The 18,531-nt window shown below is 32.6% G+C and overlaps 1 protein-coding gene across 1 annotated transcript in view; it reads left to right on the forward strand.

The window, feature by feature from the left end:
* The first annotated feature begins 5,722 nt into the window (after nt 1-5,722).
* The window catches only part of LOC103574261 (calpain-7), a 37,219-nt gene continuing 24,410 nt past the window's right edge, over nt 5,723-18,531 (forward strand). Inside the window, exon 1 of the mRNA XM_053739626.1 lies at nt 5,723-6,208. Coding sequence (XP_053595601.1) covers nt 6,016-6,208 — 193 coding nt within the window. The 5' untranslated portion in view covers nt 5,723-6,015. The remainder of the gene's footprint in view (nt 6,209-18,531) is intronic.

Consider the following 18,531-nt stretch of genomic DNA (forward strand, 5'->3'; position numbering starts at 1 on the left):
GTGTCGTCTGTGCATACGTTTATAATGGGACACTTGTAAATTTTGTACCAGTTTTCTTATGGTCCGGTGTTACAATGCAGCCATAGTAAAATTTAATAAGAATTTTTCACAGTGTATTAGAAATTGCTTAAAATTCGTAAAATACATCAGGAAATGAAGTAAAAGAAAATATAATGTTTGAAATGTCTCATTTTCTAAAACATATTATACTTGCTGAAAACTTTCAAGATGTTACATTAAAAAATTAAGAACCATATACTTTAGAAGTGAATTATTTGTTCTACAAAAAAAGGCCTCAATACAAATGAATCTTAGCAGTTATTTACACGACATCATAAATTAAATATAAATTAATTTTTTTTAATTTTCTTTTTAAATTTGAAAATTCCGTACAAAATCAAGAAATCAAGCAATAAAATTAATAATTTTGGAAATAAAAATGGAAAATTGTCATGACAAATCTATTAATATAAATATTGACAACTCAAACTTGAACGATATCGTCTGTTGTATACTTAAGACAAAAAAGTCAGTTTCTTAAATTCAGTATACTCTATAAATTAAGGTGTGTCGAAAAATAATGTTTTTTTTTTGGCACTACCAAAAATCGATGGTATATGACAAAATAAAAATTCCGTCAGAAAATCAGCTCTTAAATTCAAGTTTTAGAGGTAGTTACTCATCGCGATTTTTCATTTCCCATTTAAATAACATGGGGAAAAAAATTGCGATGAGCTGCTTGTAAAATTAGAATTTAAAAGCTGATATTCTGTTAGAATTTTTATTTTGTCATACACTATAAATTTCTGGTAGTGTCCAAAAAGAAAAAAAAAGATATTTTTTGACACACCCTAATATAAATATTAGACTGGGCCAAAAAAATCGACTGTATTTTTTTTTAGAGTATGTTAAAAATATTATTTGGGATGCGGAAAAAAAATTATTGTAAAAATTTAAGTCCTTAATATTAATATTAAGAGGTCTATCATCGCAGTTTTTTAGTTTTTTCTAATGAGCGGGTTTTTGTCTCATCACTCTAAAACCATCGAGGCAAACGAAATTGACTTGACCACATTTCTGAAAGGAAATTGAATCTTCTACAAAAATGGTCTGATTGAAATTTTTCGTCAGATGAACCGTTTCCTTATAATCATGCCTTCAACATTTGTATGATTTTACAATTTAATTGTTCGACTTTGGAATTCTGTAATTAATGTAAAAATAAGTTTCTGAAAAAAGCTAATAAATATTCTTGAAGGAAATTAAATGCTCTATGAAAAAAAAACCTCTTAACAGTTATTGCTAAATTCATTTCGTCAAAAGTTATTCAAGATTGAAGTTAAGTCAAAACGACTTCAATAACCTTGAATAACTTTTGAAGGGCCAAGTTTAGCAATAATTGTTAAGAGACTATTTCAGTTCAGCATTTAACTTCCTTTAAAAATATTCATTGGCTTTATTTCGGAAACTGATTTTTACATTAATTATAAAATTTTGATTGAGCAATCAAATTGAAAAATCATACCAATGTTCAAGGCATGATCATAAAGAAACGGATCACCTGACGAAAAATCTCAATCAGTCTTTTTTGTAGAGCATTCAATTTCCTTCAGAAAATGTACTTAAGTCGATTCCATTTACGTCGATGGTTTGAGAGTTATGAGGAAAAAACCCGCTCATTAGAAAAAACTAAAAAACTGCGATGACAGGCCTCTTAATATTAATATCAAAGGCTCAAATGTTCACAATTTTTTTTTCTCATCCCAAATAAAATTTTCAATATATTAAAAAAAAAAGTCGATTTTTTTGGCCCAGTCTAATAAATATATATTTTACACACTCACACAAAGTTATGATTTCACTGTCGAAATATTATTTTGTATAAAAAGAATTTCATGAGTTCTTTTATTATCTTACTACGAGCATTTTCCAGTAAGACTAAGCGCGCGCGCGCGTGTGTGTGTGTGTGTGTGTGTGTGTGTGTGTGTGTGTGTGTGTGTGTGTGTGTGTGTGAATTGACCGATTGAAATGGTTGAGGTGGCAATTGAAAGAGCTTATTGGCCGTCAACTTTTCTGAAAATTTTAAATCGATCGATCAAATGGACTCTAAGATATAGAAGAAATACAGAAAAAAAAATTTTTTTTTCAGTTTTTTAAAAATTTTACAGAAATGGCTCGATCGATCAATTCTATAATCTGATTAGTTTTAGAACTCAATAAAACGCATCGATTGCCACCTTAACCGTCTCAATCGGTCAATTCTTTTAAGAGATATCGTTGGAGAAAAAATGGTAAAAAACGATTTTTGTCGAAAACAACGGCTTTTAAAAATATTTTCGAGCTGGAAGAGCTCGAAAATGTATTCACAAAAATGTTTTCGAGCGCCTAGAGCCCCTAGAGCTCAAAAACAGCGGGAAGTTTTAGGGCTGGCCCGCAGGGTCAATCGATAGACCGATTTTTTTTTTTTATTTCTCAAAAGTACAAGAAATACTACGAGTCCATACCCAGGGTATTCAAACATTCGGTTTCCCATATGCCGGCTAGCAGGATACGCCCATAATACTAACTTGATGTATCGGTCGACATACCTCAGTTAGGCAAGAGGAGGCGTGGTTCATCCCCTACCCTCCTGAGAAAACGCCCAATTTATTTTACATGCATTTATCTACGCCACACATTCTCACACACACCTAACTTCGAAACTGATCTTAATGTATAATAGAGAAATGTTGTAGTTTTGAATAATTTCCATCATGATTAAACTGTGCTAATTTCGAATTTTGTTATACATCACTTTCGAGCGCCAAATGGGGCCTTCACTTTTGGCAGACAATGTGAAAGTGTCAGGATAGATTTCGTTTTTACATTTAAAACAAGAGCGAGCAAAATATACACCAGCACTTCTGAATTGTCTACAAAAAATTATCTCTGTAATTGGCGTTCAAAAATTATGCACAACAAAATTCGAGTTTATCACAGTTTATTCATGATAAAAATCCTGCAAAACTACATAATATTTCGGTCAACCGTTAATATTTTGCAAAACACTATGATTATTTTTATCGTTCGAATAAACAGTTGGATGTTTATCGATGCACATAAAAAAAAAACACTGTTAATTCACTAACAGCGTATAAATATATCAATGTGGACTGAAAATCCACATTGGAATTAAAACCAAACGACAACCGGCCTAATCATTCAGAATTCCCTCGCAGTTTTGAATCACCCTGGAAACACGGTGGAATCACGGTGGATCCAGGATAGTTACAGGGTGGGTTTGTGCCATTTTTTCACCGTGTATACACGGTGGTTACACAGTGTTTCCACGATGGTTACACGGTGTACCCTCCGTAATTCCACGACCACCGCGTAACCATCGTGGAAACGCCGTGTAACCACCGTGTATATACGGTGATAAAATGACACAAACCCACCCTGGATCCACCGTGATTCCACCATGTTTCCACTCCAAGGGTGTTTCCAGGCTGATTCAAAACCGTCGGGGTTAGCTGCACGAAGTTGGCTCCCCGGTTAGCATTAAATATGATCTACAACAAAATTCAAAAGTTGTAGAGTAAATTCATGATGGTAATCTTGTGAAACTACATAATATTCTTATTAAACATTGAAATATTACAAAATGCTACAATTTCTCTCCGAGGAAAATAACCGCAGCACATAGACAAACAACACATGAATACACAAAAAATTCGCATTGAAACGAAAAGAAACAAAATCCATAAAAAAACTGCCAAATTGACTGTCAGAATTTAACTCTCCGGTTGGCGGTCAAAAAAAGACATGCTTTAGAATTTCAATTTCTCCCCACTTCCCTAATAGCACAGTTTGCTTAAGCAAAAGTTTACAATACAAAAGTTTTGTTGTATTTTTCGTCGAATTTCCGTCAACTTCTGACTTTTCCACTTTTTACGACAATTTGTATGCAACTTGCTATTGAATTTGACGTGAATTTACTGCCCGAATTAGAATACAAAGTCACTTCAAAAGTTGACAAGAAAAAAGTTGTCTTTAATTTTCAGGCAAATTTTAAGTCAATTTATCATTAATTTGACTTGAAAAATTGTTAAGTATATTTTTACTTTTAAATTGTAGACAATCGTATGTGAAAATTTCCTTATCTTCTGAAATGGTAAGAATGAACATGAGCGATTTTTTTTTTCGTAAAAGTTTACCTCTAAATTGAAAAAAAGATTTACCGCAAATTCTGATTTTCAACTTTTGGTGTGAAGATGTCAGCAAATTCGGGCAGCAGATTTCAGGTAATTTCAGCATAAAACAGTCAATTTCAATGCAAAGTGACTATTAGGGTTGTTCGTGATGGGAATCGTGTAGAACTACAAAATGCTCCTATTGAAAATTGAAATTTTGCAAAATATTATATTTCTCTGTTATCCAATCAGACAATTTCATGTTTATCGATGTCTATTGAAAAATAACCGCAGCATCATAATAAACAACAGTTAAATACTAAAAAAATTCGCATTTGAATCAGATCCATACGAATCCTATCAATAATCTTCTAAATTGACTGCGAGAATCTATCTCTTCAATTGGCAGTCAAAAATGACATACAGCGGAAATTTGAGTTTGTACTGTTTGCTCGTGATAGAAATCACGGAGAAGTGCATAATTTTCATTACAAATATTGATATTTAACGAAATTTAAGGATTTTGTTCTTTTTCATGCGGACAATATCATATTAATCGATGTCCATCAAAAATATTTATATTAAATAAAATGCCAAATTAGGTATCAATTACTAACCCTGATTAATCTGAGAAGGAATTAAAGAACGTTAAAAGTATAAAGTAACCTAAAAGGTTTCTATACGAAAGTTTTGTTCTTACATTTCGCCGGCTAATTAAATTATAACAATAAGAAGCAGAATACAGAAATTACAAAAATTAATTCATTTCTTAAGCCTAACAAAACCTATAGGGAAATCAAATCGATTCTTTTCTAATGTCAAGAAAATAATAAAATCAAAAAATATTTAAATCGAAAACCAAAAGTAAACTTATCAATCGTTATATTGTATATTAATTTAATTAATCTGTGTTTGGAATATTTTTGATAAAATGCATTTAAAATTCTATAAATAATTATAATATTATTTACCTGTACTAAACTTTTTTATTAAAATTGGTTACAAGATAATTTTTTTTAAATAATAGCACTATCGTACAATTTCTCACTCAGATGCTGATTAGATATATTATTATACTATATTTAGAATTATAAAAATCATATCATTAGAGTTTACATCGGTTGTAATTGTTTATTACTATTATAAATAATAATATTAAAAGATTCACTTCCCTTCAATATATAAACCAATCGGCATGCTTACTATTTTCATACATGTTCTCTAAGAAATTTATTATCTAACCAATTTTCAGTATGAATATGCCATCTATTAATAAACCTGCAGACTATTTTGTAAAATCTGCTTTATCTAAATATAGTACTTGTATTTGATATTTATACTATTCCTAAATGCTACGCCAATGGCACCAATTATTACTCATGACTCTATGTGTGAACTCCTTTATGAGTTGTTGGTAATATCCCCCCATTTCCCTTTACTATCACTGCCGCCAACCTTGTAAATTTCAGACTAGGCAGCCATTTTGTTGGCAAAGTGTCCCTATCCCACGAGACCAGTGCCCATCTCCAATCGGAATACGGCTGCAGCTTAGTTAACTTGCGGTTAAGGTGGCTGCCAGGGGACTTAAGTATTCGCTTTTGGATTTAGGAGTGTCTAGATTTGTTTATCTCACCGTATTGTAAATAATGCAATCTCTTTCTTCGTTTATTTTTTGTTCAGAATAATAATTAAAATATGTTCAATAAATCTTAATATTCTGAAAAGAACTATATAAACTTTGTATTTCTTTAAATTTTAGTCAAAATAATAGATAATTAAAATTAATGAGATTATAGAAGTTTTTCAATCGTTCCTTGATGAACGGTTAAGTTTTGTATAATAAATGGATCAAAATCTCGAAGATGTTAAAAAAGCTGCAATCAAAGCAATACAATATGATAGTGAGAAACAATACCAAAAAGCTTTGTGCTGGTATGAGGTTGCTGTTAGACTCCTCAATAAATTAAATTCTCATACTGCGTTTTCTCCAAAGCTTATTGAATACCAAGAAAGAATTAAAGCTTTAAAAACAATCGGTAAGCACAATGGAGATGAAGTTTTATAATTTATTTTTTCTATATTATAATAACTTTAATGTCATCTCGCCCATTTAATTTGACTACAAAATTATCAATGAATTATCATCATCCCCAAAGAATAATTTTGTGCTACGTTAACTTGGTGTTTAATGTTTCGTTCCTTTAGGTAATTTCTTTATTAATCACTTTGTAATTTTTTAATAATAATAAATAACAAGATACAAGATAGATTTTATTTCGGGTGCGTTTACACTGTACAAACTTGTAAAGTTTTTAAAGGCAGTTTACATTAGTGGGGAAGTACATAACCCAACCGTGTGAATTTGTACGGAAAAATAAATCATATTTAAATCGAAATTTTATATTTTTTAAAGCGACATAATGAAAGGCAGGTATACGACTCAGCCATAAGCGACCCTACCAAAAATAGAACTCTACCCAATTGAAGTCAGCCAAATCATACCTACTTAGAAAATTCCCGCTCCAATAAAAAAATCTACCATCTCAAAATCTCTACCACTGAAGGTATCTACCATGATATAATTACTACCAGAAAAAAACACCAACAAGTTGCATTTATGGATAAAACTCCACCGTTGGAAATCTCTACCTTCAACTTTAGAATGTATATTTTACAGACAATAAATTTATTTCTAATCAATTGGAATTATTTGGGAAGATTTAGGAATATGACTCTATTATTCAGAACTAATTAATTAATGAGCGAATAGCATTTGGAATTTTTAAGCTAAAACAATTCATAACTTTCTTCCCAAATAGTTTACTATTATTAAAAAAAAAATTTTTTTTTTTTGGTATCCAAAAATTGAAAGTATACCTAAAAAAAAAATTTCGGTACCAATCCAAGCTCTTAATAATAAGACTACGGGTCGCGTCAATCCGTTTTTCTATTTTCTACTCTGAAAACATGAATAAGTGAAATAGGTGAATATTCACTTATTCTAAACGCCAATCGAACCACTTTTTAAAATAAGTGGTTCGGATTGCACTTAAAATTAGTGAATATTCACCGATTTCACTCAGTCATGTTTACAAAGTATTTAAATAACACGGGAAAAAAACTTTTTATTTTTTAGGATTTTCTAACTTACAAGCTAATCAACGAATTATTATGCACGATAGATATTTTTGTAGGATATTGAATGCTCTACAACAAAAGTCTCATCATTTTTTGATGAATCTAACTGTTCAAAAGTTATTTGAGCTTAAAGACAAATTTATAGAAAATTTTGAGATCTTCTTACTTTTCCGGCGAAACTATCAGTTTTATCAGAAAATCTCATAGAAACTTTTTTGTAGGTAATTTCATTTCTCAAAAATTATTATAAATAAAGTTTTTCAAAATTTCGCTTTTTTTTCTAGTTATTTTCATTTCAATGTCAAGCTCTTAAAAAAATAGTTTTCTGATTGATTTTTTATAAATTCTAAAATATATTTTTTGTATTTTAACTTATATTTTTTAAATAAATTTTTTTCATGGGGGTGTCTAACGCAAGGATTTTCGTATGCTCCAACTAATAGAAAAAAAAGTTGCTTGAACCAAGAGAAAAATTTCTTAGGAGAAAAGATATATGTAGAGGAGAGGAAATTCACAAGTCCTAGGCTATAGCAGTGGGAGTAGTTCGGTGCTCGCCACTAGATAGCGCCTACCACTTGTGTAGTGTTCCTGGTAAGAAACGTAGTTCAGACGTATTATATTCCAGACTTTGAATTAATTCTGACAAGAGCACTCCTCTGTTCTTTAACAGAGTGACGAGTACCATTTTTTGTGGTAATACAGTATATCTTATATTACTTCATGACATGCAATCTAATTATTAATATAGATATAACGTAGATTTTAATATATTTGATTTTTTAATTTTTTACCATTTAATAATGTATAATATTGTTTTTTCCCGAGAATCGATAATTTTTGATTATTTTACAATCAAACCTTCCGATTAAATCCAATTGAAACTGATTAAAAATCAATCGGAAATTTCTGATTAACGTTCAATCAGAATCATTCGGAAGTTTCCGATTGAAACTGATTGAATTTCGAGCTCAAGGAGCTCGAAAATATTAGTGTAGATATATTTTCGAGCTCGAAAATGCTATTACATGCAATTGTTTTTCTATGATCTTTTTAAGCTCTAACAAGTTACATTTTGTGTTGAAGTTTGGAAGTTTATTAATCGAAAATCGTTAATTAACAAGCGGTTTAACAATTAAATTCCCGATTATGTTCAGTAAAATAAGTGTATTGAGGCAGCATTCAATGTCAGGGATCAAAATAAAGATTTACATAAGTTTTGACTTATGTCAAAGAATAATATAGAACTATCCGAGAAAAATATTGACAACTGCGTTGTTAAAATTTTTTTGTTGATATGATTTAAACTAAAAAACAAGTTAGATGATATTATATGATGATCGGAAGAAACCATGAAGAGGAAGAGTTGATATGATTTCAGACACGTTTTAGTACATTATATTATGATTTATCCGGAAAAAATAACATAAAATATAATTTTTTTAAGTTTTCAATGTCGATATCTTTTGAACTAATCAACCGATTTTGACGTTTGAGGTAGCGATCGACGCGTTTCATTGAATTCTAAAGGTAATTGTAATTTGAAACCGATCGGCTCAGCCGTTTCGAAGATATTTGGAAAAACCTGTTTTTTACCATTTCTTTTTCCAACGATATCTCGAGAACGAATGAACCGATTTTGATGGTTAAGGCGGTAATCGACGTATTTTATCAAGTTTGAAAGCTGATCAGATTTTGGGATTGTTTGGTTAAGTAATTTCAAGGATATTCGCAAATAACTGTTTTTTACCATTTCTTTCTCCCGCGATATCTCTCTAACAAATTAATCGATTGAGACGGCTAAGGCGGCAATCGACGCGTTTTATCAAATTCTAGAGCTGATTAGATTATGAAGTCGATCGTTCAAGTCGTTTCTGAGAAATCACTTGTTACGTTTTGGGAAATTACCCAAAATTAATTAAAAATAAAAATAATTTTTAATTATTTAATTTTATCCAGGTTTGGCCTCGTTAGAGTGTCTATAGACCCCTGGTGGGCCGTGGTCATCGATTATTTTATTAATTATTAATTTTAATTGTTTTTCGCGATTTAAAGTATTTTCGTTACCGGTTCCAACTCCATATTTTTATTATAGCAGCAGGTGAATGGATGGAAAATCGGCAGGAAATTTGAAGGAAACCCGAACTGCTGTTGAGCGCTCAGGGTTATAGGACAACCCTGAGGAAAAGGTCTGATAAATTCTCATAGAAAACATGCTTTATCAGAAAATGGTCAGTATTTGTCTATGGAAAACCTTATGAAAACTTATAAAATCATTTTCTTATAACGAGAGTGTCGAAAATATTTTCGACTCCAAATTCTCATAAAAATTATAAGAATCATGAAAGAGAAATGTTTAATATTTGGCAGCTATGAGTAACTATAAGAAGATAGAACGATGGTTATGTTAATGAATAAGATCCAATGAGAATGTCATTAGAGTAATTTTATCAGACTTTACTAGTACAACAGTCAAAAAAAAAATTTTTTTAACTGTTCTTTGTTATTTGTACAAATAATCCGATCGAACTTTTTTTAGAAATAATTTTCACAAGAGTTAATGAGTAAGTTCATACTGCTTTATTATCAGTTTTTATCAGCAGATTAACGTTTTTCGTAATTTTTTATGCCAAATTTAGGGAGAAATTGACTATAAATCCCGAAAATAATTTTTGTTTCATGACTTGATAAAGATATTTCGTTCAGAATTTTCATCCACATTTTTGTAATATTTTTTGAGAGGATTTATATGGAAGTGCAGTCAGTCAACACGATTACAAGAGAAAGTATTTACGAGAATCAATAAGTATCTCTAAGTTCATATAGTTTTACCAGTTATCAGAGAAATTTTTTGTAATTCTTTATGCCGAATCTCGAAAAAAATTGACCACGAATCTCGAAAATAATATTTATTGTATGAGAATAATAAAAATGATTGGTTGAGAGTTTTAATCAGCTTTTTCATAACGTTTTTTGAGAGGATTTCCATAGAAAATGCAGTCACTCAACACGAATGCAACAGAAAATATTTACAAGAATTAATAAGTAAATTCAAACAGTTTTACCAGTTTGAATCAGAATTTTATTTTTTTCGAATTTTTTAGACTGAATTTCGGGAGAAACTGACTAAAAATTTTTGTAATAATTTTTGGAATTAAATGACTTGATTACAACAATATTGCTATTAAAATTATTATGATTTATTTAATGAGGTCTTTCGATGATTAAGGATAAGTAATTAGCTATATCAAAATATTAATAAATTCTTCATTCTTCGACGTTCTCATAATCATGAGCTTTGTGTTCTTCTTCAATCAAATCAGAGCTTTCTTCAGAGCCAATTGTTTTAGTTAGCTCATCATCAACATTTTCAGCAACAAATTCTGAATCTTTTTTGTTAGGTTCATCCTTCTCAGTATCTTGCTTGTTTTTATCGTCCTTCACCGATGCTGTACTAGTCTCTTCATCATCAGAATCTCCACTGCTTTCTTCGCTATCTGAGACTAGAGTATTCTCTTCAATACTTTCTTCAATATTTAAATTCATTACACGGCTTTCTTCAGGCTTCTAAAATAAAAAAGTTATGTATGTTTTTGCCTTAGTGTGATTCAACTGTTGTTTAGTTAAATATCAATTATTCTAAAATTGATATTTTCTAAAATTGTCAGATGCCTGTTAGATTCAGTATCATTAATAAAAAAAAAAAAGAACAAAAATTAAATAAAACTAATCAATAGTAATGTAGAATAATACCTTATTGATTGTTGATAATTTTTTGTTTAATATATCACGCGTCTTATTGTCTGTAGGACCAGTAGATTTCTTTTTCAAGCACGCTTGAAAAGAATATAAATAGATACCCTGCTTAAAAAATCCGATAAATTCTTATAGCTGTATGTATAAGGCCCTATACTTAACTATAGCACTTCTCATAAAACTCATTCATTCTTATAAAAGCTCTATAAGAATGTATGAGAATCTATTAGATTCTATGAGATTTTCTAAATATACAGTAAAAAACATAATGTACTTTTGATTGATAGATGTCAATACTTATAGAGATGTCTCAAATTCTGATAGAATCTGGACGAATACATATATAAAATCAGATATACTCATAAATTCTGTATACATAGCTGTCGATATTTTATCAGAATTTATCGTGTTTAATAAAATTCTCATAGATTCTGAACGGAGATTTTTGCTTTTTACAAGATTCTTTGAGTTTTCTCAAAGCTTCTATTCTATACTTCTAATACTTTTCATATTTTTCACAAGTTAGATAGTTTACTTAAAATATATACTTAAGTGGAATTTGATTATTTTAAAAGTTAATAGAAAAACAAAGTATCAACCAATCTTCTGTACTTCTAAGAAACGACAATGAACAGAAAAAATTACATACTACATAGACTTTGGTTTCAATCCATTAATTAAGAATTTAACATTATTGATATATTATAAATAAAACATTTAACTTACCATGAGTAGCACCAATCAAACACTGGTGATATTCACCTTTATTTTAACTTCAAATATTTTATTAGGCTTACTCTTCTTATATTTCTTGATTTGGTTAATCCCAACTGTAGTGAATTTACCACTGCTTATTAATTTAATATACGCAAACATGAGGAAATACTTTTTTTTTAACTTATTAACAATCACATTGAAACTCCACTTTAAAAGTTATTATTCAAAAATAATCAAACTATGAAATAAATATATGATACAAACAAAGAAACATGCGAAGGGCTCACGAGCGTTAGTACTCTACAGCACTCAAGCGACAAGTGAACTAATGGTATACTACCTCGGACTTCGGGCCGCGCTAAGCTACCCTTGCATCGAGAGCGGGAAGCCCTGTGATTGGTTATTGAGAATACAAACGATACTCTCTTTTTCTTATATATGTATTTAATACATATTAGAGTAATGTTCTCTTTCTCTCTGTCTCTCTCTCTCTCTCTATCTTTTTCTCTTTCTTGTTATATCTGTTAAATTAATATAAAATTTATCTCGCTTTTTTAATGCATTTAAATTTCTAAGTTTTATTTATTTTTAATATAAAGACAAATAATTAAACAAGATATTGTGTTTTTATTACGAAAAAATATTTATAACCATAAATAACAGTTGTTAAAAAATTTTCTGGTAATCAACTAAATAGATTGTAGTTCGTGTACGGAGTTACAAAAAATTTTTTCCTCAAATATTTTCAGTTGATTGTTATTTGTAATCTGATAAATTCTGACAATAATAAATGAAATAATTTAATTCATTATTGTTTTTAATGAAGCATAGATAATAGTTGTTGGTTTCAAATTATTAACTATTTGATGTTAGCCGAAGTAGTCTCTGTCTCATGCTCGACAGCTGTCTACACTAAAACAGTAAAAATTTATAGTTTCAATCGTTATGTACTTTGAATATCTAAAAAATAAGAGTAAAAATAGAAAATAATTTGAATAAATTAAAAAATCTAATAAACAAATAAGGTTAAAAATATAAAAAAAATATATTTAAATAATTTAATAATCAGGTAACAGAAAGTCCTGAAGCATATTTGTCATAACATTATTTGTTTACGAGTTATAAGCATTGTAAGAAATAAAAAATACTAATTTTTATGAATAAGTGCGCGTAGTTAGAGAACTATAGCAGATAAACGTTAGGTCAAAGATTGATAAGAAAGCTTAACTAATACTGTATAAAAACGACTTGAAGGTCGAAAACTGTATCTGCAATAGTCGCAAAGTTACAGCCATTTGTTGATTGACAAATTGAGTCAGTGCTTGGACTTTGTCGTGCTACAAAATCCAAATGTTTTTTAAAAAATCGAAAAAAATTTGTTTTACCATATTGTTGCAGGTTGCTGTTTTTGTCATTTTTTTATGTTCTAGAAAAAAATTACAATGAAAAAAAAAATTGTTTATAACAAATTGTTTAATAAATAAATGAATAAATTGTTGACAAAAAAAAATTTTTTTTTTGCCATTATATTTAGAAATGCAAATTATGATTTTTAAGAAAAAAACGATTCCTTAATTATTTATTTAAATAATCGAAGTTATAACGGTGGGCCCTGGCTACTTCGTGTCCAGTAGCCACGAACCACAGTTACAAAATTTCCCGGTTAAATAATTAATTATTAATAATAAATATAAATTTTAATTACGATGTTGCTGGTTCTGAACGCGGGAAATAAATCTCAGAGATGGGTCGACTCGCTTTGACCGGACACGCGGCTGAAATTAACTTATTCTAAAGACACTGGTGATGAAGAGTAATTTCTTTCAGACTTAATTTAATTATTATATACAAATTTTATTTAACCAAATTCCCATTATGTGTACAAAATTTCCCCTTTACTTATAAAATAATAAATGTTCAGCGACAACAAATAAATTTATTTAACGCACCAAGCTTAATGAACACGGGAAAATAAAATCTAATAATTATTTACGCTAAATCGCGTTGAAGAGAGAAAATATAAATAAATTTATTATAAATCTTATCTGGATTTTATTCAGTAGGACGTACTGCAGGAACTGGACGCCGCTGCATCTTAGACCTCCTCTTCTGGATCCTGACTGTTGATGTAGGAATTGACGCTGGGCACTCACAATCACTTACTTAACGAACTTAACGTAATTTTGGGTTTTATAAACCAGTTTATAGAAAGAGCACAAATATATTTTAGAATTTTAAGTTATAATTTTATTGCAATAAGGAAATCGAGCGACTAGTAAACGAGGCTGTGTATGTCAGTGCTTCCACTTGAGTCCATCGCTTGGACTTGAATCTCGATTGAAATCTTGAACTTAAATTGATTGCCTGCCCTTGAATCGCCTCTTTTATCTAGTCGTCTTAGGCCCCAACCTCCGATGACCCCTACCTAATTATGCGCACATGACCAATTTACGGTCACCTGCTGCGTGGAATCATCCCCTGTGGTCTAACGCCTAGCTCAGCCAAACTCGGCAATCAGGCTGTAACGAGAGAGAGAGAGAAAGACCAAAAACCAACAAGGACAGCGAGAGAGCCACACTCTCACGTCGTACCAATGCCGCCCGGTTATACTCCCCGTCGCCAGACTTGAGATTGGGGCTCGGAAGCTGAAAGAAAGTTAAACGGTTTTCATCAGCCTTTGGCTGCGCCTGGGCAATTTTAAATCTGGAACATAGTGATAGCCCAAATTTTTCCCAGTCTCTGATTTTAACTCGACGACCAAAGGACTAATGATTTTATTAACAATGGCTGGTCCTAAGAATTTACTAGCCAAACTAGACGAATATTTATCGGCTTTCTTACTCAATTTCCGATTTCGGTAATATACCGAATCACCCACTTGCAGTTTGGGTGGTTCTTTAAGTCCCTTATCGTGATATACGGCTTGCTTCTCACTTTCTTTCCTCATTACGTCCTCGATTTTATGACGTAATTGATCGAGACGATTAATTCGAATACGCCACGCAGTATCATCAAGATCCAAATCATCTATTTCGAGTCTAGAAATTTTACCCGACAGCCGTGGTTCTTTGCCATGAACCAAATAGTATGGCGACATGTGCAACGAAGCATGATAACTACTATTGTAAGCAAGTTGGAATTCGCCTAAGTGCTCATCCCACGACGTCTGGTCCTTCGAAATAAATGCCCGAATCATTGGTTTCAGAGTACGGTTAATTCTTTCAACCGGATTACTCTGTGGATGCGCGATCGCGGTGGGTACTGATTTTACTCCTGTTTCTTTTAAGTACTCTTTGATCTCGTGATTGATAAACTCTTTGCCGTTATCTGTGATTAAAAACAGAGGGTATCCCCAGCGTGAGAAAACACGACGTAAACTCTTTTTAACATTTAATCCGGTCTGTTTACGAAGTCTAAAGACCTCAATGAAGCGCGTGTATAGGTCTTGTACAATTAAAACGTATTGATAACCGGCTTTAGATCGCGGAAATGGGCCAGTCACATCGGCCGCGACTATGGCCCAAGGTTCGATAGGTTGTCGCGTGCGCATCGGCGCTTGAGACGAGGTCTGTTTATATTTGACCTTTTTACAGGTTTCACAGTTCTCAACATACTCGCCAACATCGCGATACATACCAGGCCAATAGTAGCGTGTACGTATCCGATGATACATCTTATCGCGACCCAAATGACCCGCGTCCGGTACATCGTGGTTTTCTTTTAAAATATCGGGGATCTCACTCTCAGTTAAAACCAATTTCCACGCATCTTGATCGTCAATATACTCTTTCAAATAATCAGGTTTGTAATATTCTAATCTATCTTCACTATTTATACGCCAATCAACAAAATTCTCAGGATATTTTCTAACATTAGCTTTCTTTATATCGTACCACGAGCGAACTTGAATATGAACAAAATCTACGCCTTTAGTTTTAATCTCACCGAGGACTTCGGACCACTCTACAGGCTCCTGGTCCTCGTATAGACGCGACAAGGCATCCGGGCCTTCATTCTCGGTTCCACGACGATGTTCGATCGTAATTTGGTGGGCCAAGAGTTCCATGGCCCAGCGGGCAAGCCTACCGTTCGGGTTTTTTAAAGTATGGAGCCATTTTAATGAAGCGTGATCGGTGACTACGACAAACGGAAACCCTTCAAGATAACATCTTAATTTTCTTACGGCCCATACAACCGCCAAACACTCTTTCTCGGTCGTAGTATAGCGTGTTTCGGCACCTCGTAACGGTCTACTCAAACATATTATAAGGAACTCTTTTCCGGTATGTGGTTCCTTTTGAACCAAGAACGCGCCTAGACCCGTATCACTCGCGTCAGTATATAAATAATAAGGTAGATTTGGCTGTGGTACAGCCAAAGGTTTGGCATTAACAAGAGCTTGTTTAAGATCTTGGAAAGCCTTTTCTTCCTCCTCACCCCATTTCCATTCCGTATTAACACTACATAATTTATTTAGAGGTCCTTGAACCTTCGCGACATTTTGTAAATGCCTATGGTACCAATTTACAAGCCCGCAGAAACTGCGTACTTGCTTACGAGACGTTGGACGAGGGAAATTCGCGATGGGTGCTATTTTCTCCGGGTCAGGTCTTAGACCCTCTCTATCAACAATAAAGCCTAGAAATTTTACCTCAGATCTCGCGAATTTACATTTACTTGGATTAATTAATAATCCAGTCTCGCGAAAGATTTCAAAAACAAGAGATAAAATAGCTTTATGTTCATCGTAATTCTCACTAATAATTACCCAATCGTCCAGGTACGCAAAAACTTTTTCAGTCCAAGAACTCGGCAAGTTTCTCTTGTGTACTTGCTCGATAAACCTATCGCGAAGCTTATCCATGGCTTTTTGAAACGTTGATGGTGCTCCCGCGAGACCATAAGGCATACGAACCCATTCAAATTGCCCCCTACCTTCGACAGAGAAGGCAGTATAAGGAATGGATTCCGGTGACATTAAAACCTGATGGAACGCTTCCTTGAGATCCATGGTTGTAATATACTTCGCGTTATGTAAAGCACTTAAAATACGTAGCATATTAGGAAGAGGGTGCGCAGGTAAAATAGTATATTTGTTGATTGGTCGATAGTCGACGCAAAAACGCCAACCACCCGAGGCTTTGGTCACCATTACCGGAGAACACGACCAGAAACTGTTACTAGGCCTAATATAGCCTTTCTCGAGCAGTTCGTCTATTTGTTTATTTAATTCCGCCGCAATAACAGGACTACGCCGATACGGACGGATTTGAATGGGTTTAATTCCCGGTTGTAGGACGATCGTATGCTGCACGAGGTCAGTTAGACCTTGGTTCGGTAACTCCGCGAACTTAGACATTTCCGATTCTAAAAATACATCAAAATCTTTCTGTTGATCCGAAGTCAACGTTTGACAACTAGCTTGTTTATCACGACAATTTATTAATTCGAATGGATGATTTTCGTTAGTGTCTTTGAACTGCCAAGTTTTCGTAGCGCAATCGATTAATATCCCAAACTGAAGAGCGAAGTCCATACCTAGAACTACTGAATAACTCAGGTCCTCGAGGACACTCAAATACTGCTCTCCTGCTATTGTACCGATTTGAATGATGAATGGAGCTCCCCCAATAGTCTTACATTGGGTATGATTCGCGAGAAGAACTCCCCGACGGTTCGTATCATCCTGTTGTAATTGACCAGAGCTAAGCTCACGTATTTGGTCATACACTCGCCGATTGATGTAGGATCTCTCACTTCCTGTATCAATAATACCGTTCACTTGCACCCCGAATATCCAGATGGACACCGGTATACGAGCCGTAATTGTTGGTGGGACAGGACCAGTACCCGTATAAAATTTGGTCCGAGATGCAATACGATTGGCGATACGTGAAGGTAATGTTTTATCTCTGAGTATCTCAGGAAGATACGACGCGCGCGAAGGCGAAGAACACGGTGATGGAGAGCTATGACTAACAGCTGGACCTTCAGGTTCTAATCCTGGGTCCAATTCATCCTCCCACTCTTCTTCAGTCTCCTCATCACTCTCAAGTGGTTCCAGACCACATAAATATGGCATACCGGGGACGTCTATGAAACTTGGTTCTTCCGATTCGTCTGAACCAATTGACACAATAAAATCCCTAGCCTCTAAAGTCTCTAAGATTTTCGGATGTATTCCGTTCGGATCATTTTCAACCGAAAGAACAGAACGATCAAGACCGGCACAAATTTCTTCAAATAAATTATTAGACATTGGTAAATTAACCATGGGCGGTGCTTCTTCCCTCAAGCCTTCCCAGTGATTAATTTCGTCAGAATTTAAAATGGATGGATTAATTTTGTCATTTTTTAAAACCGATAAATTATTATTTAAAACCAATAAATTATTAAAACTAGATACGTTATTATTTAAAACAGATAAATTATTAAATATTGATAAACCGTTCACATTATCATATAAATCGCAAAACTGCGCGAATGGATTTTCTTCATCATCCAAATTTTCTAAATTACTATCACTACTAATTTCATCGATAGCATCATACCAAATTTCATCTTGAAAATTATCTTTATCTATAACTGGACTGCATAGGTCAAGTAAATTGACCTCAGTCTCAAATTTATTATCATTTTTATTTAAAACGGAGCTAGTCGAATTTAACGCCTGATTTTCTAATATGAAATCACCTATTAGTTCACCACTGGTTAAAGCAATCGGACCGACAGTACTCTCTAAGACGCCGTC

The sequence above is a fragment of the Microplitis demolitor genome, chromosome 5 (genome assembly GCF_026212275.2).
Source record: "Microplitis demolitor isolate Queensland-Clemson2020A chromosome 5, iyMicDemo2.1a, whole genome shotgun sequence".
NCBI lineage: Eukaryota > Metazoa > Arthropoda > Insecta > Hymenoptera > Braconidae > Microplitis > Microplitis demolitor.